The sequence below is a fragment of the Carcharodon carcharias genome, chromosome 4 (assembly GCF_017639515.1).
Source record: "Carcharodon carcharias isolate sCarCar2 chromosome 4, sCarCar2.pri, whole genome shotgun sequence".
In the NCBI taxonomy this organism is placed as follows: domain Eukaryota; kingdom Metazoa; phylum Chordata; class Chondrichthyes; order Lamniformes; family Lamnidae; genus Carcharodon; species Carcharodon carcharias.
In genome coordinates, this window is record NC_054470.1 from 22,518,176 (window position 1) to 22,531,071 (window position 12,896).

Here is a 12,896-nt window from a genome sequence, read left to right on the forward strand (position 1 = left end):
CACTGGTTCTTGACAACTTCAGCAACAGCCAATCGAAAAATCAGCAATTTGAATCTTATTGGTTGATGATTCCTCTAAATAGCTGACAGCTTCCTGCTGCTGAGCACACGTATACCTATGCACGGTTTAAGAGGACGATGGATCGAGTGTTGAGCTCCAAATTGATAGCATTGCCATCAGGTTAGTATTACATGCTGATCGATGTCACAATACGCCTATACTATATGCTTCCAGCAGATGCTCCCTGCACGTGCGCTAATGACCTCATCAATATAGCATCCAGCATGGATGGTACCAGCGTTATGTCCCATGTACAGATGCTGTTTTGGAGTCAAAATACCACCAATAGTGCTAATAAAACCTGACACTGAGTTGAATTTTCATGGTCAGAGCCCATATGAAAGTTTCCCTTACAGGAAAATGGAAGTGAATTTCCATTGTGAAGATTGGACAAATGAGAAAGTTATAATTAAGAAAATATTTTATATTTAAATCAGTTGTGTACAGTACAAAGGAAACAATTTTAGACAGGTATTAATAAAATATTTTATTGGAATTCATTACTATATTCATTTGGTAAAACTGTTTTACAGAAATGGAGTTACTCCAATGGGCATCTGCATTGTGCTGTTTATTTGCAAGTATTGGTCCAAAATACTGTACTTTGAATAGTGACTATAGTGGGAAAATGAAGCAGTTGTCTGCAAATAATAGGAAACCATCAAGAGGCAGGTGCAATGACTATATTTTGCTGAACTGAGCCATCACAACATACTTCTTTGTAGTACTAGTGTTTTAAAAGATATAGCTGTGATAATATGAAACACTATTTCCATCTCTTACCCTGGAAACATGTTACTCAAGTAAAAGGATGTTATGATCTTCATAATCTATTTTCTAATCATGTGTTTTATGGTTACTGTAGTATAAAACAGATCATGTGATCATCTTTAATACTTAATAGTGTACTGGCATATTGTGACAATCCTAAAGTCAAAATGGTGTAAACACTACTTTGTACTGATGGGATAACCACAAACATCAATAAAAAATAGTAAACCACAATTTCTATTTTCAAAACTATTTACTGCATTCATAAAGACTAACAATTTCAGCAGAATAAAATTTAGGAATTGGTGAAAGCAAAATTTCTAACATGTAAGATAATAGGATTGATTTTCTGATGTTCAAGGTTTTGGCAAATTGCTTCAATAGTTATACAATTTTTTAAGTAACTTCACTGAATAGGGTGCTGCAAGTGCTGGGGAGGGTTGCAAGATCTCAAAGGAATTAAACTGATTTAAGAAATAAATACCTTTTTTATCTGCTGAAACTAACACTGGAAAGCATTCTTTAAACAGCATTTATGTGTACTATACTCAAATAGAACACAGGCAGGTTAAGTAAAGGTAAAACAACTGGGCAATTTCTTCAATTAGCCAACATGCTCTGAGTTTTCTCAATCCTGTACAAAACTATGTAAATAGTTTTGATGAACGCTTGAAATGAGTAAAGATTGAAACCTGAAGCGTTAACTATTTCTCTCTACACAGATGTTGCCCAACCTGAGTATTTCTAGCATTTTCTGTTTTTTTATTATGTATTGCTATTCATATCTCTGTATACCCAGGACTGTTTTAATACAGTTTTCGTTTCTGGTGGAAATATTAACCATCCTTATTCTGACTTACTAAAAATCAGTATCTTTTCAACCCATTAGTTCTTGAAATAAAACTGAACAAAATTGTGACCGTAGGTGTAAAAATTAAACGAGACTATCAATAGAAGCAACAGTGCTGAGAGGTGAAACCAATCCAAACAACATGCCTTGAATTGTATTTGCTTAAATAAGAGGTTAACTGAATTATTAAACCACTAAGTTCATTCCGCAATTTCCATGTAATGTTTTACTATTATATTGTGGCTGTGCCTTGAAAATGCAATTGACCAAGAAATGCAGTGGCCATAACAAAAATGCAATTTCATTTTGAAGCCAGATTTTATTTCTAAATTGTTTCTAGATTTGTTATCTTGTTTTGGAGCAATGCAATCCTGACTAATAATACCAAGCCACTGGGAGAGGGGGACAAACCTATATCTAAGTTTAGACCGACAGCATTTGATAAACTTCTTTGTTTGGAGAAGGTGCATAGCCATCAATGCTGGCATCATACAAAAGTAAAGCTATTTTTGTAATTTCAAAAGAATTTTGCAAAATATTTTTGTAAATACAAGACACTGCAGACAAAATGATCTCATTTTGTTAGCAATGCTTTGTTTAAAGAACATTTCATAATCTTTGTGAATGGAATGGCTGCAATTCATTTAGGATTTTAGCTAAGAATTTTAAAATTCCAGCAATTAACATATAAAAGCAACATTCAGATTCAACTTTGCACCTAAAATTTAAAATATCTGTTTTCCCGAAGGACAATGCAGTATACCTCTGGCGCATAATTATTATTATGCTAATGTCCATCAGGCTAGGGTGATATTGGTGACCCAATTAAATATTCTGCATGGCAACATCATGGAAATGGTTATTTGATGCGATGCAAAGCCACAGGAAAACATGTTCATGGGACAATTAATGTTACTGATGCTAGCAACAAAACGTAAACAAAGTTAAAACCTCATTAAAGGCTTTGAAAGTGTGGGAAGCGCTTACAAGCTATGAATGATGGAAAACATACTGGCGTCTGCAATTTCTCACACTAAATTACTGATCTTTGCTGTTATTCTGTGAGGATATATGGAGGCACAATGAAGTTGTGCTTCTTTAATACACCTTCTAGCAGCCAGCTAATAAGCAGTTTTGCCAAAAGACAAAAGAAAGAGTGGGAGACTCTAGAGAGGAAAATAAAGGGGCAAAACTAATAGAAGGTAGCTGCAATCTGCACCTAGGCTGGGGTTTAGTTGTTTGGATTGCAATAAAAATCTGAAAATTAATCTATTTTATGGAGCCCAGTCCCACTAGAACAGAAGTATGCCTCTCTACAGCAAGGTACAAATATTCCAAAAGAGGGAAAGCAGAAGAGTGAATCTGAATAAATGCTTTTTTAGATAGTTACTGATATTATATGGGTTAACATTACTGTTCTGATAGCCAACATAATGTTAGTACTAATCGCTTTTCAAATTAACTACATAGAAAGCATTGGATTGCAAAAGAAATCTTCAATAAGATTTGTACCATTTTTTTCTAGTGTGGGAGAAAAAGAGGTAACGGCCAACAGTTTTAAATCCAAATTTAGGATTATTTCCCACTGGAAAATGACAAAAGTCTCTCAGGATATTTAGAAAAAGCTGTGGCAAATCAATAGGCATGTTGATTTATTTGAACTACTGTCTTGAAAGTCATGAAAATAATTAATAGTGCTGTTCTATTTCAGAGTTTTTAATCTTCACAAACTCTAGTTGCAGTAGCAAACTACAAAGACTTATAACTATCAATATTTATAACTACTGCTAAAGTATACTGTGATGGTGTTGATACTGCAAACATTCCACGCCAAGACATTATGTTACACCTGTACTTGTTTACTGTTTAACTTTAGTCCTTTGCTCCTAGTGTGTTTTTGGATATATGTTTGCATTTATAATAAATTGTCTTCATATGGTCAGTGAATTTCAGGTAAAGTAATAGAAATTCTGAATAATTCTGTGGGTGTAAAGGCCTTAAAATTGATATTTTCTTAGAAGTTCAGTTTTGTTTAATAGTGGCTGGATGTTTTTTAAAAGACCATATACTGCAAAACAATGTCACTCAAAAATAGGCAGTCTTCAGATCATCCACATGCATTTGACAATATAAAAAGTCTAGAATTACAGGCATGGTACTCACTAGTGCAAGACACTTTTAAACTAATCATTACTGGGTAAATTCCTCCACACAACAGAAAATGCCTGATCACCAATCAATATTTTTCTGTACTCAACACAGAATTAGTAATCAGAAAATGCACAGTAGTGAGTGATATTTCTTCTTATCATTCACTGTGTAGTTTTGAGAAGACTATTCTGTTGTATCCTTTGTTATAATATGGGAATCAATAAATTATACTGTAACATTTGAATAAGTATTTTACAAATGGCACTTTTTTTTTACTGCTACATGACTCTGAATTAACATCTGTATGTCAAGTTGAGACTTAAGATTGGATAATAGATAGATTGCAATGAGTTTCATGAGGGCACAAAGGTGCAAATCTTGAGTTATTAATGTAATCCTAAAATACTTTGTTCTTGAAACACCCTCTAGCTTATGTGTTTCTATAGATATGAAGATTGAGGACGGGTTTATTCTGTTTGCCATTTTTTAAGCTGGTGGTAAGCATCATGATGGACAATGACGGATGATCAGGTGCTTGCAATCAAATTACATGATTTGCATGGCCTGATACAAAGTTAAATTTTGTCACATGAGGGACAGTTAATATACATAAGAGTCACAGATGAAAAGATTGAGGAACTAAGAATGTATGTATTAACAGTTTTGCCAAATTGATGTTCAGCCAGATGCTAAAATAGCCCCTAGTCTCTTTTTCAAACAAAGGCAAACCTGATACATACATCATTAATTTCATTACCAATAGACTTAAAAATGATTCTATACAGGAAACAAGGTTGAACAAAAAAATTAATTATATGCATCCTGACAAGTTGTTTTCATAAGAATAATGGCAGCTCATGAGATTTAAATTACAGTAACCACAAAGCCAAGCAGCATGAAAGAATGCTAACGCTGAGTCAGTCATCAATTCAAATGCCACATTTTTAGCATTGCACCTTGACAATGTGACAAAGTTGTTTCAATCAAATCACAGCAATGAATGGATTCCAGTCATCTAATTCAAAATGCAGTGATTTCCTCTTCTCCAGCTTTCACAATAGCACTTATAAAAGTGGAAAAACAACTTCAACTGTTACTGCAAAGGTATCTAGCTAAAATAATTTCACACAAAATATTCAACAAGCACAATGCCCATTGAAAACTGTAAGAGTTCATTAACATCCTGACATCAAAGATGTGAAAATACACAGATGATTCTACAAAACAGCTACCCAATGTGCCAAGCTGGAGTGTGTGTATGTGTCAGCATGGGGGTAATGGGGAGGGCAGCCCCTCATTAAATAGTTGAAAATGATGGAATGGAATGGAGGAAACAAATTGACTTGATAGGAAGTGGGAAGCTAGGTATGAGGGCACAGCAGGAGCTAAAAACCAGGCAAGGATACTTTGTATGCAACTGCTTCCGAAGCAGTTAGCAAGTAGATGTCATTCACCCGACTTCCTTCGTTCTCTCTTCTCTGACTTTGCTCCTTTTGCCGATTTATATGGATAATTCTTTATTTCATTGCACATTTCTGGTTGTCCAAAAAAACTGCTGAAATAATTCGGAATTCCTGAAGTTGATTTAAAAAGAAAAAGGCACTATTAGAGTACGATGGTCTCTAGAGTCATTCAGATTGTCCGGACTTCTGAGTAACTCCTCTTCCTTCCCAGTTTTATATTCTACAATCTGTTATCACAGAAGAAGTCAACATTTCCTTTCTCAACTGTTTACTGGTGGAAAGCCATTTAGAGTTGGTGAATGTGCAGGCTTTCTGGCTACAAAAAAGACACAATCGTAAAGGTATTTTAACATGGATTGGTCGTTTTCTGTGTACGTTGACGGAACAGAGCTCTTTTCCACCTGCAAGAGAAAATAGCAGATTCATTTTATTACAGTTCAGAATTATTTCTGAAATTAATGCTAAAAAAATTCCTTTCAGATAGGAATGCAAAATACCTAAGACTTTAAATAAAAACTGAAAATTCACCACTTTATTTTTTGCAGAAAAGCTGATGCTTGGTCCTTTTTCTTATCCTATGGCTCTACATGCATCTTTTTTTAAATAGGTAATTTTCCTAAAGATTGGAAGCCATTTATTTACACAAGTAAAATGCATTCCTTTGCATGCTATTTGTGGCTTTTAATTTTTCTAACAAATTAGCTTCCCCCCAATCGTTTTTGTTGACTATTTCCTATTTAACTCTTCAGATATCTTGTTTTATATTTGTTTCATGGCTTTTCTTCCTCATTATTTTAGCCTTCTCTTATTCCCAACATTTGCTTCCATTCTTGTTTGTCCTAATTTTATTATGTATGGAAAAAGGTTGTTCTCCTCTCCCAATACATAAAAACTCATTCTCAGCACTTTCTGCTATCCCCATCATTCTTGATACCTTCCCCAGAGCTTGGGACATCTGAAAAGCAGAAATAAAAGATTGATATTATACTCAGAGCACAGTATAGTACTAACATACTAAATTCCTAGACATTAATAATTTAAACCAAAGTTTGAAAATACCCTAAACACTTACAGAAAAATAAATTTGATGGTTCAATTTTTGTACATGAACATATTGCAGGACAGTGGTCAGACTCATTTATTCTAGATAATTAACTCATTTTTACGTAAAAGATAATAAACATTTGGAATATTTTCCATTGATGATCATCGAAGCAAAAAGTAGAAATTTGTTCAAGTGTTATTTCTGGAGGAAAAGGGGATTGAGCAATAAGATGAGAACACAAGCAGGGGGGATGAAGACCCGTACTAAGCATTGTGCATGCTTTTAATGCCAATAGGCTTTCGACTCTTCATAAAATTTCCTATCCTCCTAAACATAGGGATAAATCTTGTGAGGGAGAATATATTAAGGTGTTAGGCCAAATGAAATGTATTCCAGGCTGCTAAGTGATGCGAGAGGAGAAATAGCAGAGACTCTGATCATCATTTTCCAATCCTCTCAGTCTGCAGACATGGTGCTGGTGGACCGAAGGGTTGGTAATGTTGTGCCATAGCTCCTTGAGGCAAAACATTTTTGCAAATTTTGTACTGAACAATCTTCACAAGTTTCAGATAGACTCTGAAGGTTCTATACAGACTCATTAATATCAACAAGGCAATCTGGTAAATATCTTCAAACCAGTTATCAGAAGTTCTTGAATTTAAATAAATGTCTGGTGGGAAGACGGTGGTGTAGTGGTAAAGTCACTGGACTAGTAATCCACAGGCCCAAGTTAATGCTCTAGGAACACGGGTTCAAGTCTCACCAAGACAGCTGGTGGAATTTAAAATTCAATTAATAAAAATCTGGAATTAAAAGTTAGTCTCAGTGATGGTGACCATGAAACTATCATTGATTGTTGTAAAAACCCATTTCGTTCATGAATGTCCTTTAGGGAAGAAAACCTACCATCTACATGTGACTCTAGACCCACAGCAATCTTAACTGTCCTCTGCATTGGCCTAGCAAGCTATTCAGTTCAAGGGCAATTAGGGATGGGCAAGAAATGCTGGCCGTACCAGCAACGTCTATTGTCCATGAAAGAATTTTTAAAAATTCAAAATGAGCTGCCAATACAACAGATATCTAGACTTTTCAGAGGCCTTGAATTATCTCCTTGGGTACATCCTGGAGTCTGGACTCAATAATATACCCATTCTCCCGAAACACTGGAATTCCCAGCTAATCTAAATAGAAAACACCGGAACTTGAAAATAGACATGAATCAGTTATACAATTAGGTCCCAAGAAAGCACAAATTTCACACTGTTTCCTTTGCTAAGTATGAAAATTAAAGTTTCATCCATTCTTTATGCACATTAATCACACATGTTTTAAGAATCTTAATCAAGGGAACTTGTCATTTAAATAAGTTAGGGCTAAGCCATGGAGGAATTTAAAACTAGCATAGGGAATTGATATTTGAGGTGTTGGATGAATGGGGAAAAATGTAGTTGTAGTTCATTGTAGTTCAACAAAAATAGGGGCAATGTACAAAAGAAATAAAAGGGATAATGACAGAATGGATGCAAAATTGGTTGAATAGCAGGAAACAACTAATAATGGTGAATGGTTGTTCACCGCCTTCACATTGAGGATACCCTCCATCGTGTTGTGTGGCATCAGCAACTTGTAAAATGAGATAGATTTCGAAGAGATCTAGCAGCTCAAGACTGGGCATCCATGAGGCGCTGTGGGCCATCAGCAGCAGCAGAACTGTACTCAAACACAATCTGTAACCTCATGGCCCAGCATATCCCCACTCTACCATTACCATCAAGCCAGACGATCAATCCTGGTTCAATGAAGAGTGCAGGAGGGCATGCCAGGAGCAGCACCAGGCATACTTAAAAATGAGGTGTCAACAACCTGGTGAAGCTATAACACAGGACTATTTGCGTGCCAAGCAGCATAAACAGCAAGTGATAGACAGGGCTAAGCAATCCCAAAACCAACTGATCAGATCTAAGCTCTGCAGTCCTGCCACATCGTGAATGGTAGTGGATAATTAAACAACTCACTGGAGGAGGAGGCTCCTCAAATATCCCCATCTTCAATGAGGGAGAAGCAGCATCAAGGCAGCATTTGACCAAGTGTGGCATCAAGGAGCCCTAGTAAAACTGGAGTCAATGGGAATCAGGTGGAAAACTCTCCGTTGGTTGGAGTCATATCTAACACAAAGGTAGATGGTTGTGGTTGTTGGACGTCAGTCTTCTCAGCTCCAGGACATCACTGCAGGAATTCCTTAGGGTAGTGCCCTTGGCCCAACCATCTTCTGTTGCTTCATCAATGACCTTCCTTCAGGAGTGTGGATATTCCCTGATGATTGCACAATGTTCAGCACCATTCGTGATTCCTCAGATACTGAAGCAGTCCATGTCCAATATCCAGGCTTGGGCTGACAAGTGGCAAATAACATTCGCTGCACACAAGTGTCAGGCAATGACCATCTCCAACAAGAAAGAACCCAACCATCGTCGCTTGATGTTCAATTGCATTACCATCACTGAATCCCCCACTATCAACATCCTGGGGATTACCATTGACCAGAAACTGAACTGGACTAGCCATATAAATACTGTGGCTACAAGAGCAGGTCAGAGGCTAGGAATCCTGCGATGAATAACTCATCTCCTCAGTCACCAAAGCCTGCCCACCATCTACAAAGCCACAAGTCAGGAGTGTGATGGAATACTCTCCACTTGCCTGGATGAATGCAGCTCCAACAATGCTCAAGAAGCTTGACACCATCCAGGATAAGCAGTCCGCTTGATTGGCACCACATCGACAAACATTCACTTCTTCCACCACCGACGCACAGTAGCAGCAGTGTGTACCATCTACAAGATGCAGGAATTCAACAAGTCTCCTTCAACAGCACCTTCCAAATCCACGATCACTACCATCTAGAAGGACAAGGGCAGCCGACACATGGGAACACCACCGCCTGGAAGCTGCCCTCCAAGCCACTCACCATCCTGACTTGGAAATATATACCTTTCCTTCACTGTTGTTGGGTCAAAATCCTGGAACTCCCTTCCTAACAGTACTATGGGTGTACCTACACTACATGGACTGCACCAGTTCAAGAAGGCAGCTCACCATCACCATTTCAAGGGCAACTAGGGATGGGCAATAAACACTGGCCCAGCCAGCAAAGCCCACATCCCGCGAATTAATTTAAAAAAAATTTGGATGTACAGGGCACAGTTTCAAAATTTGCAAGATGACACAAAACTTGGAAGCAGGCTGGTGGAATGGGTGGGCATGTGATAGATGAAATTTAATGCAGACTAGTGCAAAGTGATACATTTTGGGTAGGGAGAATGAGGAGAGACAATATAAAATCAGGGGTACAATTCTAAAGGGTGTGCAGGAACAGTGAGACCTGGGGGTGCCTGTGCAGAAATTGTTGAAGGTGGCAGGATAGGTTGGGAGAGTGGTTAAAAAGGTAAATTGAATCCTGATATTGATAAATAAGTACAAAAATAAGGTAGTCATGATAACCATTATAAAATACTAGTTCGGCCTCAATTGGAGTACCGTGTCCAATTCTGGACACAAAACTTCAGGAAGGATATGAAGGCTTTAGCAAAGATGAGGAAAAGATTTATGAAAACATTTCTAGTGATGAGGGGCTTGAATTACATGGATAAATTGGAGAAGCTGTGCCTTTTCTCCCTTTAGAAAAGAAGGTTGAGAAGACATTTGATGGAGCTGTTCAAAATCATGTGGCATCTATACAGAGTAGAAATTTTTCCTATTTTGAAATGAAGAGAACCAGAGGATGTCAGTTTAAGGTGAATTACAAAAGAACGAATGGCAGCATAAGGAAAAATCTTTTTTGCTACGAGTAGTTACGATCTGAGATGCACTGTCTGGGAGTGTGGAGGAGGCAAATTTAACCATGGCTTACAAAGGAGATTTGGATAAGCACCTGAAGAGAAAAAAAATTGCAATGTTTTGGAAAAAGCACAGCGGATTGAGACTACCTGAATTGCTCTTGCAGAGCTGGCACAGACATAATGGTCTCAGAATGGCTTCCTTGTGTGAGTAATGATTCTATGATTCTGTAGAGCCAAGTGCAAAAAAAGAAATTTTTTGAACAGTTGGAGTTTATGAAGGATGGGAAATGGAAGGTCAGCATGAGAAAATTGGAATAACTGAGTTTGCAAATGACAAGAGTTCAAGAATCCAATGTCATGCTAATATTCAGGTAAAGTATCCTTTATTTTTACGACGCTACCACACTTGTTGATTTATACGCCTGACTGCTATTGATGTGGTGCTCATGAGGGCTGAAACCTTATTTGCTCCTGTCAAAAGCATATCTACATTCTCATTTTGGGACCATACAAATTTAGACAATCATGCTATATCTGGAAGCGTGATGCTCCATACCAATATACGTGTTCGATTGGCAAGTGTCCACTGTAACCACCTAAGGGATTGTGGTCACAATACACATAAAATGCACGGTTGTAACTTTGCAATTCAAGTGACACTTAAGTACTCTGTTTCAAATGCTGAATAAGGCAATTTGAGTGGAAATAGCTTGCAAATCTGGTAAAGATAATGTCAACCTCTCAAGGTCATTTAACACCACTGCTCTAAATCTTCAATAAATGTGCTACATATTTTCAGTCTTTAAAACCTTTGGCAGGAGTTCAGGTCAACTTACTGTCTCAACTGTGGAGGCACTTAATTTATTTTACCACCAGCAATGTATCATATACTCTATATGCTGAATGATGACATTTTTACCCTGGGCTCTTTGTTTATATTGTATTTGTTTATTTTTTCCTGTTATGTTTATATGGCCAATGCACAACTTACAGCTTGTCAAGTACTGTTTCTATTATTTCCTGGGAAGAATACTAAACGAACATGTAAACACATCAGTAGCATTTATTTATATGCATGCTCTAATAAGGATAACTTTCTTCTAGAGATTTAGCAGTTGGTACCAAATATTGGACTAGAAACAGAATACACAAGTGAACCATGAAAGTCTATGTGACTACGTAATTTAGCATACAACTGTACAGAAGCTTTGTTCCAAATTCAACAGTAAAGAATATAGTCTTTTTGCTAGGGAAAATTAAGAGTCTTATGTCCTTTTGTTTTACTTAAAGCGGCAGTATTCAAATGACAAATTTTTGTTAAGTATTTGCTTTGTCACATTTCTCCCTTATTATGCATTGAGGATACCTAATTTAAAAAATAAATGATATAGTGAAAAGCTGGGTATGTGAATTGATCGATAAATAGGCACTGGGCTTGTCCAATCGTAATGGCGCCTTCTATTTCCAATAATGTTTATGGTCAAGGGTCTTACCTCAATTTTGAATCCGTATTGAAGTATGCAATGCCTGATGTCTTCATAACTCAGTTCTATTGATTTTTCATTTGCCATATTCTCAAAATGATACAGCAAAGGACCTAGGAGAAATTAGTTTAGGTTAGGTGGTACTGTCAACTCATTCAATTTCTAAGTTTACAAATGAATAAGACTACTCAAAGGACCACATACATGCAAAGGATTGTGCATAGAGCGATTCATAAAGCAGTCCCTTCCTCAATTGGGCATTAAATCATTCAGAGTGATCATGATTTCTGTTATGAACATTGAAGAAATACATTGAGTTTTGTTCCATTGTTTTACTTATTATATATTGGGAATTGTGTGGAACAAATTGCAATTTATTTCTTTCAAAAAATTTGAAGCAAAATTGCTACTACAGTCCCCAGATTAGTTAACCACATTTACACCGAAGTAAATTACTGCACTCCTTCCTGTTCACTGCTGCTATTAAAACCAACTCAGCTTTATCCTCAAAGAACAATAGGCATTCTGAATGGCCATGAGATGTAAAACACTGCTGCACAGTCACTTATAACCAGTCATATTCTGAAGCTGCTTCTTGGCATTCATAAGGTCTTTCTCACCACTAAATTCTATTTAGAAGTGCAGAACAACAATTGCAATATTTTGTTTATTCTATGCCTAGAATGCACTGACATTTAAAAGGGTTATCTGGAACATATATTATGTTTTGAATTTTATCATATATGCATAGCACTAATTCGTGGTTCACATGGTAACAAAGCTTCTATATCTGTTATTTTGTTCCTGTGATGTCAATTTATTTTGGAGGAATATAGCTGGCTTTTTTAGGCAACTTGGCTGCAGTGGTCAGTTGCAGGAGGAATGTCAAGAAAAAGGGATGTACTGGGCTCAGAGGTGAAATTAGAAAATCTGTGATCTCGTCAATTATAGATTTTTGACCCGAGTGATCTGTGAGCTTGGAAGACCTGAAAGATGTCTCAAAAGATTAAGAACTTGTGGCCAGTCATCCAATTCTAGCATCTGCAGCATATAATAAATTTTTAATATAACAGTTGAACAATAATGAAAAAATTCAGATGTTTTAAGCTTTTTGCTAAACAGTTATTGCTGCACAGTGAACAATGTTCAACATGTATCGAAAAACAATGCTATCAAAAGTGCTGTACACATACTATTTTTGTATGACGTACCACATCACAACGGAAACTT

At 36.7% G+C, this 12,896-nt stretch overlaps 1 protein-coding gene across 3 annotated transcripts in view; it reads right to left on the reverse strand.

Moving 5' to 3' along the window:
- Window positions 1-534: 534 nt before the first annotated feature.
- carnmt1 (carnosine N-methyltransferase 1) overlaps window positions 535-12,896 on the reverse strand; it is a 36,380-nt gene continuing 24,018 nt past the window's right edge. Inside the window, exons 7-8 of one of the 3 annotated variants that reach the window (XM_041186318.1) lie at window positions 11,676-11,779; window positions 535-5,696 (exon numbers count right to left, since the gene is read on the reverse strand). In XM_041186318.1, the coding sequence (XP_041042252.1) occupies window positions 5,556-5,696; window positions 11,676-11,779 (245 nt within the window). In that variant the 3' untranslated portion in view covers window positions 535-5,555. Of the gene's footprint in view, window positions 5,697-11,675; window positions 11,780-12,896 lie in introns of those variants that run through there. The other 2 variants (XM_041186319.1, XM_041186322.1) reach the window with 2 other exon arrangements.